The sequence below is a fragment of the Hoplias malabaricus genome, chromosome 2, assembly GCF_029633855.1.
Source record: "Hoplias malabaricus isolate fHopMal1 chromosome 2, fHopMal1.hap1, whole genome shotgun sequence".
Taxonomy (NCBI): domain Eukaryota; kingdom Metazoa; phylum Chordata; class Actinopteri; order Characiformes; family Erythrinidae; genus Hoplias; species Hoplias malabaricus.
The window spans coordinates 8,552,935-8,570,029 of NC_089801.1; the positions used below are offsets into that span (position 1 = coordinate 8,552,935).

The 17,095-nt window shown below is 40.3% G+C and overlaps 1 protein-coding gene across 3 annotated transcripts in view; it reads right to left on the reverse strand.

Moving 5' to 3' along the window:
- The window catches only part of LOC136687069 (spectrin beta chain, non-erythrocytic 1-like), an 80,403-nt gene that overhangs the window by 40,527 nt on the left and 22,781 nt on the right, over positions 1 to 17,095 (reverse strand). For 2 of the 3 annotated variants that reach the window (XM_066661289.1, XM_066661290.1), the window contains exon 2: positions 16,769 to 16,967. In XM_066661289.1, coding sequence (XP_066517386.1) covers positions 16,769 to 16,913 — 145 coding nt within the window. In that variant the 5' untranslated portion in view covers positions 16,914 to 16,967. Of the gene's footprint in view, positions 1 to 9,515; positions 9,886 to 16,768; positions 16,968 to 17,095 lie in introns of those variants that run through there. The other variant, XM_066661291.1, reaches the window with a different exon arrangement.

The following is a 17,095-nucleotide window of genomic DNA, read 5'->3' on the forward strand; positions in this document are numbered from 1 at the left end:
TTTTTTGACCCATTTACAGACACTAGGACTTCATAAACACTTCAAGCACACAAACAGACTGTAGCACTAGCAAATGGTGAGGAAAGTGTTTCTGGATTAAAGTCATGAACTTCGCCTTTAAGCAAATATTATTAAAACAAACCAAAAGGTTCTGCAATTATGATACACTTGACTGCTCAGATGACTTTGTGCACATATGCATTTACTGATTTTTATCTTAGCATTCCTTCGCTTGTTTCTAAATAGTTCTTGGCGTGGACGTACAGTACTGTGCAGAGACTGCCTTTCATCTATTTAATTTCCTGTCAAAAATGAGGAGAGATTTCTGAAAGATTAGATACAAGATAATTCATTTTGCACAAGGACAAAAGAAGCCAGAGGAACATAAAATGGATAAGCATTCATCTTTATAAGAGTTTCCAAAACTGCTGTTATAAAAAATAATCTTACAGGATATGGACATAATGGCTCATAACTATGCAACACAAACAGTACATGAAGTTGATATCTTTGAGGGGAAAAAAGTACCACTCTCATTAGATTTGAAAAAAAGACATCTTTGTATATACTTCCAGAATGAGAGGATTACTCATTAAAAGGAGGTTTAGCAGTTACAAGGCTGTTACTCAGAAATAGAAACCATCCAATCATTAAACAAGACACAGAAGAGTTTAGACGCAGTTGATCACAGAATACGATACAGATGTGGATCAAGAATGCAGGTATTACAAAAATGATTCCGAATCAGATCTTAACTTAAACCTATGCATCCTTTTACAGCCCTTAGTTAATTCTCTCTACTTTGAATGTCAAAAGTAAAATGACTTATGACCACTGGAATAACTTACAGATTTAACTGAGATTTAATGCTCTAAAGCAGCCTATACTGAAGAATAAATACAAGCAAGAAAGAAGGCATTAAGAACGTATGCCTCCGCAGCTTTGTTAATCATTTCCTACAGGATAAACACAGCTGACAGTTTAATTGAACTGTACTATCAGCACCTGTGTTGGTTTCAGCACTTGATTCAACACCAGCAGTGCTCGCTCAGCTTAGCTACACATCAGACTGTGGTATTTAGTACTGGTCGATGGTAAATGCAAGTCACAATGTTTCTGGCGTAAATCTGCCCATGTCCCTTTGTTACTTTTTAAACTTGTTACAGACATATTATTTTACATATGAGTGAATAAATTAATGATAATATTAAACATCTCTCTCTGTGATTTCTAAGCCCACTTTGTCTTGGGTTTATCCAGCAGATTCCTAGTTTTATTTGCATTTTGGGTTTGTATTCTAACCAGCAGGGTCTTTCATGGTTACAATAAACACTACAACGTCTGAACAGGTCATAAACTGAAGTATGAACTGCCATCTCCACATCCACCAAAGAGGACAAGAAGAAAATATTTTCATGGCCACGTAACTGCTGCAAAGAGTTTCATTTCCTGTAGAGAGCCGAAATAAAAATTTGTGCAATCAGTCAGAACAAGGGCTGTTAAAGAACTACACCGTGGTTTTGTTTAACCAGAAGGCTGTGTTTGTGGAGAGGTGCCAGGAGGAGTAAACTGATACGGCAAAGCAGAAAGTTCTGAAAGCTGTACTCAAAGGCCTCATATGCTAGCCATTCCCAGTGTTGCTTTAGAAATGGGTCAGGGGGATGCTAAAGCAAACATGAAACCTTCCTCTTACTGCACACCCCTTAGAAACTGAACAAATTCCACTTAATCTACATCCCGCTCTGTGAAGATATTTTTGTTAAAAACTGACTCGTTCTGTGAAACATGTAGCATATGCTAAAGTCATGGTCATGCTAAATTATCCCACTAGGGAAGTCATTGTACAATTTGATTTTAGAGGAAATTTATTGCTAAATTAGCTTTTACATTTATACATTCACTTATTCTCGTTTAAGAAAATGATCCACAGAGGGATTTTTTGTACTTATTTTAGAAATTAATACCTTTAAGTATTCTAATGTCAAAGGATCGATTTTCATTGCATTCTGTCAGACTGTGAGAATAGGTCTCAGAATTACCACAGTACAAGTACCGTCAGTTTCCCAGACAGGGATGAAGCCTAGTCCTTCAACATTTACTTTTAGCAGAGAACCTGTATTCATAATATAGCTGAGACAAACTACAGTCCCTGTCTGGGACACTTCAAACTTTTTACTGACATGTTTTCTGAGCATTAATCAATGATTACATAATTAAAAATTTCCTACCTGTCTCTTAAAATAAGAGAAAGAGCAAAGTTTTTGAAAGGCTAATTACATAAAATAAATAATTTGATAAAACTGGCAATTTAAAAGGTAAAATTCAATGAAATGAAGAAAAGCATAATTTAGATCACATTAACGTCACATTATCTCATCCATTTAAAATCTCAAAAATCGTTTATTTGGCCACTTGGTCAAAAGAATCAGATTATTTGAATGAAAATACTGGACAATCCTACAAATTGTGACCATTTTCTACCGTTTTCATTCACTGAATGTGCCTCCTTTGAAGTCATGCTCACTTTGGACATTCCTTCCAATTCATTCATTCCAATGCCCCCTCTTATCATCACCTACAAAAAGCAGGGTCATTAGTGTTGGAAGGCAGTGTCATAGCCAGAATGTCTTGTTTTAATTACCAGAAGGCTAAAGGAAAACATCTCACACACTGTGACATCAGTCTTTGTACATAGGTGCTATTTCGAGAGGGGTGGGCCCTGCAGGCCTGAAGATGTTCATTATACCCAACATCTGTCTTCAATAAGGGCAGAGGAAGGGTGGGTGTGGTTGCATGTGAAACCAGAAGTCCCTGCTGCTACTGTCATGGCCCAAATTCACAAACCCCCCAACAGCACTACGTTAAGTAGACACCTCATCTGCGTGGTTTCTTCTACATCTTTATAAGAAAAGCACTAACCCTATGAGTGAAAGGTCCCCATTCTCAATGGCAAAATGTCAGGGGGTTAAAACCTGTTGGCACTACGATGAGCAGCAGTAGAACTGAGTTCTCTGGAATGGTGGAGCCCCATTGAATACCTCTGAAGAGTTTCATTAGTGATCCAAAACTCATCATTTATCATCCATCCCTAATGCTGTTAATGTAGCAATCAAACCCCCACAGCAATGTTCCAACAGCTTCCTAGGCTTTATAGGAGCATGCTTGCACACACTTTTGGCCATATACTGTAAATTATCCTGAGCCTCTAGCTTTGAGGAGCTTTCTAGAGACTTGTCTCCCCCAGTGATCTCCCCATTCAAATCCTGGTAAAGTAAACTCAGTCATGGATCATTTGATCTGGATTGTACTTGAAACAAGACTCAGCCCCAAACCCCAGGCTGAAAAATCCCATGTTTCCCAGATGGCAGAACTGTAATAGACTGCAACACTCGCAGGCAATGAAATTACATGGAGCGTAGCAGTTCTATTCGACAAATGTTTTGCAGCAGACCTAATTCTGGGGGAGATAGTGGCACACACTGCCAGGCCTCTCTCCTCTTAACACGCAACTCAATTAGAGTGCATCTGGGCTGAGGCTGGACGGTTAGTGTTCCTTGGTGGCAGGACATCCTTGGGTGCTCAGCCGCAGAGTGTTCACCTCCTTGTTTGCAAAAGCCTACATCTGTTATTGTACAAGGATAGCATCAGTGCCCAAGGCGTGGGTGACTTACCAACATCTGAAATGTACCACTGGCACAATATTTACAAATTAGACTCAAGTTTTTCGGCGAAAACATCTGAAAATTATAGCAGCTTAAAAATGAAAATAATGCTCAATAATGTTTACAGTCCTGCAACAACATAAGGAGCTTTTAAAGAAAATAAATCTTTGAGTACAGATCAATAAATATATATATGAATCAATGAATTAATGTAGGCATATATAGAATAAACCTCTTGTGGAATGCTGCCCAATAAATGCTTTTACTGTGGGGGGGAGGGGGGGTTAAATGCTATTGCAGGTGTAATTTAAGCAGCTCTACTATATGTTGCTAAATGGTGCTTATTTCATTTTTTTTTTATATTTATTTCAAGAAGAATTTAATCTTAATTAATTTATTTTAACTTGATTACAGAGTCCAGCTATAAAATTAATGGCTTTTACTCTTGCCTAAGTGCTTCTCGGAGTCCTTAAGTGCATACATCATTTAATTTAAACAGCAATTAATAATGACCCTATTCAAAATAATATTAAGTAGAAAAGCTAGCCAGTGTCAATATACTTTTGTCTAGACGAGTGTCAGAAAAGTCTGTGTTCACAAACACAACACTTTCATTCCAAAACGGAAAAGACTACGACAAGCTCAGCAACAGGGGAGTAATGAAAAAACTGATGGATGGGTCTCAGATTCCGAGTTACTGCAGTGTTATTGCAGGTGTGAGATTTACTTTATGTTTCATGTGAATGATTTGCGAGTCCTAACCAATAACAGATGTTCCTACATTTTTGGTTCACTTGTCAATACTTGTGCAACTCCATGCTTCCTAGGCTCGCCTTTCACTTCTTTATCTTTTTGATCACTTAGGTAGAATTTTCCTACATAAAGAAGCTTGTAAAGTCTCTGCTATAACCACGGGAGCACACAGCACAATAACACAAAGCAGTCAAACCATCCTGAATCCTTAATCCGCTCCCTGTCGTTTGTTCATCAAACGAACCAATCATATTATTGTGAAGCCATCCATCCAATGAGATCTATGTAAAAACTGCATCAGCCAGTGAGCTCCCAGTCAGGATTCTTTGCCACCTCTATGCCAGAGACTAGGGAACACAACACGGCTGTCATCTCAGATCATCATCATTCTCGGCCACAGCCACCCTGCCCCGTTCCCAGTGCTGCAGACAGCTGGTAACAATGCGCTGATATACTGGGCCTTTGTGCGGAGAATCCTGTGACCACGCTGCTTTTGGACTGTCATCTTTCTTCAGCCTGAAAAGTCATTCAAACCCTTTGGCGGTGGTCTGAATCTTGGGCTGAGAACTGGGCTTTTGCAGAATGTCTTTCTCCCATTAGCCCTGAGAAAGCTTGACTAAGCCAAGAGTTAAACAGAAGGTCATTGAGCTGGTTAACAGCGGGTTGCTTCTGGCTCTTGTCAAACTCGTCCAAATGCAATCACATCTTTTTTTTATGCAACACTTCCGCATCCCATGCCTGCTAGGCTTCAGATAGTCAATGAAAAGTTTCTGTGTATTTCCTAGCACTGAAAGAAGTAGAATTCACTGTAAATCCCATGTTGTGGTCGTCACGGTTGAGCTTGGACTTTGTTCCAGGGCTAACACGCCTGCTGACAGCGTTATCACTATGAGTGATCTCGATAAAGACATGGGAGATCACCAAAGAGCTGTTACACTGTGCATCACAGCAAGATAAGGACAAGCCTGTCACTTCTAAAAGAGGGCTAACTTGCCTTGAGCCCTGGCTTTAAGCAGCGATTTGCCCATAATACCTACTTGGTATGGAATTCTAAGATAACAGGAATGGCTTGGAAGTTCACAAATTAAAAGCTCTGCTCACATAAACACCCATCAACCCATAGACAGCTAAATATCTATCCATTTTGGCATGGCACTGACTAAACTACACTTATTCATGAATCATTTAGGAGTTCAGTCTCTTTTAGAGGTCACTGTAATCAAACGTGGGCAAGGATTAAAGATGTGTAATGTCCCCCAGAGTTGTAGGGCAAAGAATGTCCTCTGGAGTGAAAGAGCATCGTTCAATACCTTTAGAAGTGAGTTGGCGTAGGGATTTTGATCCATAACTAAATCTTACTCACTATTACACTCGTGTCTGGATGCAATCGATTTCCCTTAATAAAATGTTCTAACATCAAGTGTAAAATCTTCCCAGCCATTAACCGCCAACCACTTCGTTATAAACAAAAAATGGCTACAACGCATTCTGTGTTAAGTCCGTATACAGGCTACTGGTACCTAGAATTATATAATGGAATGATCTTTCCCCAAAACTTTTCCCCAAGTCCCAACTACTTCTGAGAAATCACAGACAAGTCCTTTCAGCTGTTTCTTATAAATACGGCAGCCAAGAGAATGTCACAGAAATGGATGTTTCGCATTTCTCGCAAAACTCATACTCAGTTCAAAAGTACAAAGTACAGTTTCAATCTTAATCTGCAATCCTCATGGAGATGTGTCACCTGAATGCGGTCCAGTGTCACATTTCAGCTCTAGATCCACATGGTCCTGCTGAACGTCGATGTCTTGTGATGTGTTTTCATTTCCAGCTCACCTCAACAGGTTCCTTTTAATTAAGTCTTTTTAGCCTTCTTCCACTAGCCACAGGCAGCAAGTAAAGCATCACCAAGAATATATTTCCTCCATAACTTGGATAACATTCTCTCGTTTTTGTCCTAAAAGCACTTTAACTCTGTATATATCCAGCACTATGCAAGGCTGCACAATCAAAACCTTTACTCTAGCATTTCCATATACTCTCAGAGGAAAATAAAACGATAATCTAATGTGTTAACTGAAAGACATTAACATATCCTGTCCCATTAAACAAAGCATCAGCCTGTTCAATGCGACTGTGACAGTGAGCCTATTGTTGCCTACGGCCTCCATTCATATGACAGATTCATTCTTCAAGAAGGAAAGAAAGAGAGAGTAAGGACAGAAGGGAGAACGAATTGAAAAAAAAAAGTGATTATGGGTGTGTGTGAGAGAGAGAAGGGAAAAAAGAGAACACATGCGAGACGAAAGCAACTGAGAAGCATGGTGAAAGTGTGTTTGTTGACTTTAGCCACTGATTTACACTTCTTTGACTTCAGTGCTGGGAAGTGAAACTAATGATAGTTGGATAATTCCAAGTAACCTGAGCTGAAAATGTCAGTCATGGATGACCACATACCTGAGGCACTTTCAGGGGCTTCTACTGACTGAGCATCGCAAATGAAAATACACAGTGGAGTGACTGAATAAGAAGCATCTCCCTGCAACCCCTATAGCCTTGCACTGGATCTGTGTCAGTCAGGCGAAGTGAATGTATTCATGTCTTTTTCTTATACCCTCTATCTCAGAAACGTGTTGACACCAATGATCAGATGTTTGCTTTAACAGAGCAAGAGACAGATGCAATGACATCTCTATCTATCTTAAGTTTTATTTCAACTCCTGCTTGTTCCCCCTATCTGTTATTGGCTTCCCCTACGCATGAGTGCTTTCTGTTACAAAACCCCTGAGAGTTTTACTGCTTGCAATACAAAGAAAGCATCAAGCATACAGTGGCACTATAAGGACAAGGATGCTTTATGACGGTGGGTCTGCCAAGTGTGCTTGCAATCTCATGGTTTCCATGGTTACTTCCATGATACAAACATGCTTCCCAGTTTTCTAGCCTGGAGGCTAAGACTTAGCATTTGTGTGGTCTGACACACACTGTACAGAAGCTATAGGACAAGATGCTGATTGTCGGTCTTTCTCCCCTCCACTGTGTCTCCTGGCACATCCAGGCTTAGACGATGGCTTGTGCGCTTTCCTCTTTCAGCGGCTAGTCTCCCATCAAAGGTTTCCTTCATCTCCTGCAGCGGATGTGGAGAAACATGAGCTCCTGTACTGTACTGTAGCCCAGAGCCACATTCGGCATGACACCACAGCTCTACTGGATTACAGTCTCTACAGACAGCAGTCACAATATGTCGTTGGTTAATTGTTTGTTAGGCCTTTGCGGTTGCAGCTCACTGTAATCAGTGGTGCAAAGTAGTAAATAAAAACAGGCCTCTGGGTCAATGAACATTGTGGCCAAAACTTGTGGCCAGAGTTGTAGAAACATGTCTAACATACTTACAGTTAACAAGGTGATGATGAGGGTCTGACTGCTTTTTAAACCACGTTTTACATTCACGACTGTAATCAAAAAACACCTTTATAAAATGTATGTGTTTCGTCTCCATTTGCTAGCTCCCCAGTCTGTGCGCTGGAACCCAGTCTGATGTGTTTACAAAGCCCCAGTGTCTGCAAGTTAGTTTAAAAACGGGCTTGGTCCGGAATGCTTGGCTTTCTCTGTTGTTTAAGACAACGAAGAGAACTCCAAACATTCAAAAGCACGAACTGAGATGAGGATATTGCTCTATTCCTGCTCCATAGGTGGGTAATATTGACTTATTTTTGCTGTTTTGGATCACTTAAGGATTACTATGAAAGTGCTACCAAACTAAACAACTCGAAATACAAATGAGCTCTTGTGGTAATTCAAACAGTGAATAAAAAGTTCAGCCACGTTCAAAGTCATTTTTCTTCTCAAAACTTTCCATTCCACATTAAAAGAGAGAACTGCATTTTTCCCCAAAATTGTAGAAATCCCCTTTAAACCTTAATTTATAGTGATATTATTACCAAAGGGATCTAAATGTCAGACAGACCAGCTCAGCAGGGGGACTTCCAAACACTGGACCACCACCACCACTGTTGCTTTTCTTGTTATGGTTGTAGCTGCTGCAAGCTGCACAAAATCTGATTTGTCCCATTAGTCCCATTGTATAAAGGGGTTGGGGATAATCACCCACAGTCACAATCGTCTGGCCCAGAGAACAAATGCAGTAAGCAACATCTATTCCTGACAATGCAGGTTGCTATATGATGTTAAATAGATTCAATATTTTTTAAATATTTCACACTCGCAATCTGTAAAATATATTCATAATGTGGCATTCTGTGCAGGCCGAGTACACAAACAGTCGCTGAGCATTCTCTCACCATGTCTTTGTTATTGTTGTCATTGTTCAGCCAATCAGAATGCTCCAGTGTAATGTTGGGGGGGCACAGGGGAGCAGAGGGCTTTTGTAAGGGGGTGGGGACTACTTTGAAATTCACCAGTGCTCAGAAAAAAGAGGGCTTCCCTTGAGGACTGAGCCAATATTATGTTGTTAACAAGGCACTGCAGAAAAGCAGACACTTGAATAATGTGACGTGTGAGTGCACACAAGCAGGTGCCTACGTGTGAACAAACGCACACATGGACACACAAGTAGATACACTTGCAGAGATAGCAAAGCCCCTACTCATCCCCTCCTGCTTCTCATTAATATTTCATAGGCTGCTGAGCCTCCTGTCAGGTCCTACTGGTTCTGGTGCTCTCAGTGTCCCCTACTCTACTATCACTTGAAAGCTGTAACTCCAAAAGCCGGTCCTGGAGAGTCATTTATAAAAAGACAAAGATGTAAAAAGGGTTCTTTGGTCATCATTAACAATCTTCTGGTTCCCTAAAGAACCTTTCAGCTGAACATTTCATTAATACCAGGTTTCATTAAACCAACTGGAAGTACACATCCAAGCCAAAAAAAACATTAAAGGCTTATAATCCGTTACAGTGTAACCCTGCATTTAAACATGAGTTATCCAAGATCCAAGTCTATCAGAGTTGACAAGAACATAAAAGAGCAGGGGCACTCCAGGAGCACAGCTCTAAACCATTAGGTGCAAAAAAGCTGCTCCAGCAACTTTCCAACACTTCAATTAATATCTGTGGTTAGCCGCAGTGGAGCAGCTTGCTTACCTTGAAGCTGCTTAAAACGACCCTCCAGCTGGTTGTAATTGAAGGCTGCTCCACCATAAGTATGCCCTGGGCTAGCGGCCGGAGCAGAGTAGGCACCTGGGGAAGATGGCCCAAGCCCTGGAGAGAGTGGTCCAGGAGACATGTGCCGGGGAGAAACATGCCCTGGAGATAAAGGTCCAGGAGACAAAGGTCCAGGCATGCTGGTGGCCCTCTGAAGCTCCATCTGTCCGCTAGCAAAAGTATCCCCTCTAAGCAACCCCTCGCAACTAGAAATACCAGAAAAGAGGGGGTCCAAGCGTTCAAGCTGCTACTCTGGCTCAGCGTAGCAGAAGCTCAGTGACAGCCAGACAGCATGATTCCTCCTCTTCTTCTCCTAGCCTTCTGCTGCCTTCCCTCCAGACTGTTCAAATCAGAACACCCCCATCCTCATTCACTAGCAGCCGCAGAGACTCCTTGATTGAAAGGGAGACAGCAGCATGGAGAGAAAGAGTACGTGTGTGCAGTGGACTCCTTGCACTGCAAGAGCAGCATTGCACAAACAGAGCACACCTTTCAGAAATGAGAGAGGGGCGGTGCCTTCGGCTTGGAATTCACCCAGTCAGCCAGTCAAGGCCCATGTGTGCTGCTGTGATGTCAGTATCTCATTAGCATAAAGAGAAGTGGGAGGGAGAGCAGAGGAGGAGGAGGAGAAGGAGGTGGGCTGAACCATTCCGCTGCTGAGGGAAGGGGGGGATGCAAGCAGGATGTTCCCCATTGCCAAGCACAGCTGTGGTTCTTAGCAAAGACAAAAATATTTTTTGATGTTTGACAGCAGGAAATGTTTGCACGCTGATAGAGAAAGGCTTTGAGACTGACTTAGCTCGCAGATGACACATCCTTGATGGAGCCACAAAAAATGAAAGCACCCCGCCTTTTCACTGCTGGACACCAGTGTGTGGGCCAAGCAAAAATGCAGTGGCTTTTGAGTGGTGGAACAAAGCGGGAGAATTAGCAGGCTCAAGTCTCAAGCAGCACTCAACACTAGTCTACACTCGCGCTACCCTCATCTGCACTCTGTCCACCTCTTTTCCACCTTTACACCTGACCCATCAAATCAGCTAGTTCTCTGGTTATTTTCTTAATAGCTCATTCTCAAGTCTCAATTTGTCATAAGTCAAGTTTGCTTTCGACATTTTCTACTGCAGCTTGGGTGACCTGTCCACTGGAAACCAAGGGAAAGCCACAAGCCAGAGAGAAGCAAAGAAAGCATGGCAAAGACCAGTTGAAAAACATAATTGCCTGGTGCCCGTCTGAAGTACGTTTTCTTGAACACGTTCCTGACTCAAAATGTGCCCTCAAATTTCAAACATGGAAAAGTAAGGCAAATAAATCCGGAGCTACATATGTATTTCAAATGGTTAGCCGTATCCCATGGGAAAGCCCACCAACACCAGTGGACTTCCTTTCTTCAGTGGCGTTGGGGAAAAATCCATATACACATACTGGTTCAACCTTCATTACAGGCTATAATATGTATTTATGTTGGAACCTATATAAACAGCAGTGTGTTTTCAGCAGAATAACGGCCTGCTCTAGTCCACCCACAACATACAATCCACACTGGCAGACTTTAATGGGAGGCATGCATATATTTTGGAGTTATATGAACCTTAAAGTGTGTAAATCACTGTATGCATACGTTACAAAAAGGACTGTTTTGTTAGCTCCAACATATGAAATTATACTAAAAATACTTTTTTTTAAATCTAAGGATGCTTTAAAAATGATACTAGAGTTAAGAATGTGTAATTTGCACAGCTAAAAAAAATGTAAAAATAAAGCTATTTACATTTCCAAATATCAAAACTTTGTGTTTTTCAAATTGACCAAAAAAAAATCTGTCTACTTGTGTCCCGACGTATAAGCAGTGGGTGTATTCATTAAATTCATAGTCAGGTTATACTCAAATATGTGAATATACTACTCATCTCTGACGTACAGACTGGAGCTCCAAGGAGATGTGTGCAGAACAACAGTACCCTAAAGCAGCTGAATTCTCCAATTATAAGGTGTTTATACATGTCTGGAGACAGTGTATGAAATTACACTACAATAATCATTGGCCCGTACTCAACACTAAAAGTAATCAGGCTAAAAATATAGCATGAAAAACGGATTGGGACATCCCTTCGTTTCAAGGGATTTTTTTTTTATATCTATTCTCTGCACATGTTCAGAACTGTCAATGAAATGAAAGAGAGGAATTCATACAGTTTCACTCAACAAACTCAAGGTATGTCAGCTGTGGTAACTCTTGGCAAACTCAACAAAGCAGTCAATTGTAAATGAATCTACCTTGGAGCAGAAAGTGAATTTACACCGACATGATACTTTCACTTTTAAGGTTTCGTCACTAAACGTGTTTGGTCAAAGCACACAGCCTGCAGCTTGCTTTCCACTTTGTTACTGAAACATCAAAACATTAGATCAAACAGCTTGATTCATGGATAGGCTGATAATTACTTAAAATTATAGTGGCTTATTTAATTGTTGGTAGTAAATCACTGAGAAAGATGAGTAAAAATAACAGTTTTAGTAGGATGTGGAAATGTATTTATGAAGCAGGTTCATACCCATGCTGAGTAGCTTCGTCATTGCTGAATGTTTCACTAAAGAATAAAAGTGACTAAAGATAATTAGGTCATCCACTGGGCCAATATTGAATCTCAGCATGACCATTAACCACAAACTTGTGGAACTGTCTTGAAGAATTTCACACAGTCTTTCAGTCGTACCCTGGTGAGACCAGCTGTGTCCAAGCCTTGCAGCACACAATTAACTTAAATGTTCAATGGATGACACAAAACAAAACTGCCATTACCCATCCTTTTGGCCGTTGTTTATCAATGACTGAATCATCAAAAGAACGTGAGGAATGTTTAGGGGAAATGAGAAGGTCAATGTGCAGGAGAATAAAGCCTCTTTGTGGGGCAAGGCTGGTTTTAATTATTCAGGACGTCTTGACTGGGCCTTGTAGAATGCATCGATAACTTCTAAAAGTGGCCTGTGTATTGCAGCCAAACTTGTAGCATGTGAATAACAGATTTAAACTTGCTCCCCTCTGGGAGGAGTGGGTTTTTCTTACCAGAAGCCCACAAGGACTAAGAAGATCAATCAAAAATTTGCTAAGGCACAGCCACAAATAAGAATTTATTCCTAAAGTTAGAGGAAACGCACATAAGACTCTAAGGTTATGACATCTAAAAGACATATTCCAGCAAGTGTCAGTTATCATAAAGGCTGATTTAGTCCGATTCGCACTACAACGTTTTGGTAATAAATAAGAGATGTATGTCTATATGTTTATATCAGGAAAGATACATGTAGGTCTCATGTAGCCTTACAAAAATACCTACAGTAAAGCGTTGGCTAATTGAAAAAGTATATTTTATTAAAATAAAAATATATAATTCACTTATCCAGTTCAGGGTCGCGGTGGGTCCAGAGCCTACCTGGAATCATTGGGCGCAAGGCGGGAATACACCCTGGAGGGGGCGCCAGTCCTTCACAGGGTAACACATACACACATACCAACGGACACTGGGTCGCCAATCCACCTACCAATGTGTTTTTGGACCGTGGGAGCAAACCGGAGCACCAGGAGGAAACCCACGAAGACACAAGGAGAACACACCAACTCCTCACAGACAGTCACTCGGAGGAAACCCACGAAGACACAGGGAGAACACACCAAACTCCTCACAGACAGTCACCCGGAGGAAACCCACGCAGACACAGGGAGAACACACCACACTCCTCACAGACAGTCACCCGGAGCAGGACTTGAACCCACAACCTCCAGGTCCCTGGAGCTGTGTGACTGCGACACTACCTGCTGCTCCACCGTGCTGCAAAATATTTTATAAAATTACATTTAAATAAATTATATTTATTTAATATTTTATATTAAATAAATATAATTTTATTTTGTATATGTGACAGAATAAAAACACATTTAGGGATGTCTAGGTTATTTATCAATAAAAATGGACCAGCAGTGATTCATTAGAGCTAGCTTCTTGTACAAGTGTACTTAAAATAAGTGACTTCTGACCCTGAATAGGTGCCAAAAGTAAGATTCATACATGTGATGTCACTGTCTGGCTGGAAACATGACGTCATGGTCAGTCTTTCCCAAACTGTACCCTCCCCACTAACACTCCATTAGGAAGTGTCACTGCATATGAAATTACACACCCAGTTGTGGAGGGCACTCCAGCAGAGAGGGCACTGCTGTCACCATAGATACAGTCCAACCCTTTGCGTTCTGAGCTGTTATCATCATGGGGAGAAATTTTAATTAAAGGTTATATTAAATAAATAAATTTGAGTTTTATTTTTGTCTCATTTTCCATGATGTTTATAAGCATTGTGTAGAGACATTTTTGTGCATAACCAAAAATAGCATTAGATTCAGTTGTATCATGGAACTAGAATTTGTGCTGTTTGTCCATCTTGCTTATTTTGTTGCTTGTGGTAATAGAGTAAACGGTCCTTTTCTCCAATGATCCTTCATTATGTAATGGACACCTGTTATACTGACACCTAGGGGCCTGGATGTTACCAAGATTTAGTACCACCTGTTTTAAGCATGGTCTCTCCATGTAGGGGACCCACTCCTTGGAGCTTAAACTTCAAATCAACAACAAATCATTATGTGAGTTGCATTTTATAATAAATAAATAAATAAAAGTATATATATACAGGAGGTCCCCGAGTTACAATGTTTAAAGCCTTGTTTCGACTTAAGTGGTATTGCGTCGTAAATGTCGTAACGCGAACTTCGTGTTTGGTGTGCGCGGCGCGGCGGAAGAATACAGTTATGCGGCTCGGGACCGAGGAGTATAGGTGTTGGGATAGGATAAGTGCTTACAGTATGTTATTTACGTACAGTATGTACGTATTTTCTGACTTGCACCGAAAATCGGTTTACGACGCGACGTAGGAACGGATCAAAGTTGTAAGTCGAGGACCCCCTGTGTGTGTCACACACACACTTTTACTAATTTCTGGTGTCAAAAATGAGTTAACTCACCTTTAAGTCTGCATCAGTGCTCTTTGTGTTTGAAAGTTTATTGTTCACTTTCACAATTACTTTAGCATAGCTCTCAATATGACGAGTTATTGACATAACTAGAAAAGTAGAACACCATAGGGAATAGGAGCTGGAATGAGGCTCGGGGTCAGACACTAAAATATTACCCCACCCATGCCAGAAGATATTGAAGAAACAATTGTATGAAGATGTTGGCTTTATATTTTATTAAATTGCATGTTTTATTGCTTTCTAAGTTACAATAAGTGAACACCTTCTACAGAAAACTAGGTTAAATATTATTCTGTCTTAACAAAATATAAAATGTCCCATAACTTTTCAAAGGCACTATTTACTTTTTTTAGATTACTAAATTTAATCTAATAAATTAAAATATGCAGTAATGGGTTTTCTGTGGTGACGGTTTTAATCTTGTTGTTTTTTGCTGACTTTCAGTGTGAAAATGATTGACCGCCCAAATGACTATAACTAAAGAGAAAGAGTAAAGGCAAGACCGAAAGTCAACCAAGGATAACAGACAGACAGACAGATGTAGCAAAAAGACAAGTGACACCAGAACCAGATCAAATTAGAAATAGAACAGAAAATAATCTTACAATAAACCCTTTAAGCCCCAGCCATCAAGAAACACTAAGGTGCAGCATAACAGCTTAACAACAGTTGAAGTAGCAATAAAGAACAGCGGTAAGAGCCACATGGCAGTGAAAGGCTTTGGTAGTTTGTGTAAGACAGAGGTGAGCCATGAAGCCTCAGTAACTCCTACATATTTAAGAAGGATTTTAATTATTTAGCTCCCTGAATGGAACTTGAGTATTTTGGCCTACTATCCAGTGAGCCGATATATATAGTCAACACCACCAGGACATGGATGAGAGACCAGCAGCAGACCTCACAAAGACCCCAAAAACATCAATGTCCACAGATCAATTTTAGAATCACAACATTGCTGATGAAATACTACCATGTTTTTCTGAGTGAGGACCAATACCGGCAAAAAGGCACAGCCCGTGGGCCTTGTGTGACCTAAATACGACTAAATGAGACCTACATTAGAGCTTAATGTTAAACAAAATAAAGCTGCATATTTTCACTTTACATGAATGCATTACAATGACATACACACAACGTCATTATTTCCATTGTTTCCAACTTGGAAAAGTAGCTACTGGCCTAAATAGCACCTAAGCATTTATATACTGATGAGGAAATAGGGCTGGACGATATGGCCAAAATTTATATCGCGATACATTTCTTAATTTTGTTCGATACAATATAATTCTGATATCAATATGAGCAATATAAAATCCACAGAAGAAACAACATCATCATCAAATATAAACCTCTTGACTTTGTCAATATAAATATTTTTAAACTAACTTTAAAACTCAGTTAATCAATCAGTGAGGGATGCTTTAAACAGCATACAGGAGGTCCTCAGGTTACGTCAGTCCCGAGTTACGTTGTTTCATGGTTACGACACATCTCCCATTTACTGTATAAAGCCTTGTTTGGACTTAAGTGGTTTTGCGTCAAACATCGTAACGCGAACTTCCTGTGTGGTGTGCGCGGCGGAAGAATACACGGTCACGCGGCTCGGGACCGAGGAGGATAGGTGTTAGGATAGGATAAGTGCTTACAGTATGTTATTTACATACAGTACGTACGTATGTTCCAACTCACACCGAAAATCGGTTTATGACGCGACGTAGGAACAGATCAACGTCGTAATCGAGGACTCCCTGTATAGTGAAATATTGAAAATGTGTTTAAAAATCATATCATTGTTATCACTGTATTATGTGATATATATTGTCAGGCTCAACAAGTAGTCTTGGTTTGACCCCATGACCGAGAATCATTTGCATATGTTTAAAAAAAAATAGATTTTGTTCATTTTCAATATTACATAGTAGGGCTTCAACATTATTTGTATGCATCACTATCAAAATACAAGTTTGCATAATAAACATTGTTCTGCTACATCCTGGGCTTCAAACATACATCGCCATGAACCATAGTACACTTTCATTAGCATCTTTAGGTCTTTATTTATTGTTTTATTATGCAGCCTGTGACTTGTGTCCTATTTAAGTAATGATTTTTTTTTTTAAGACCACAAACTACATGATTTCACTTTCAAAAACCTAACTACATTTACCTGCAAGGGCCTTGATGCGAGAGCGCTCAAACAGCCGAGCTGAACTATTCTCGTTGTCCCACTCGTCAGCATCCCAGCGGTTGTTGACGTCGCCGTATTGCTGCTGGATCTCCATGTGGTCGTATTCGCCAGCTACTGAAGTCATCTTGGGCCCTCAGAGTTTGTACCTGGTCATCAGTCCTTTCTGTTTCTTGAAGCCCTGCAACATATGCACACAGAGTATACAAATGGAGTTCAGTAAAAAACTTCCAACAAACTGTGGTTTAAAGGAGTAATCGATTTTCTTTAATGATTGTTCTTCACATTATGAAACAGCTATTATACTGA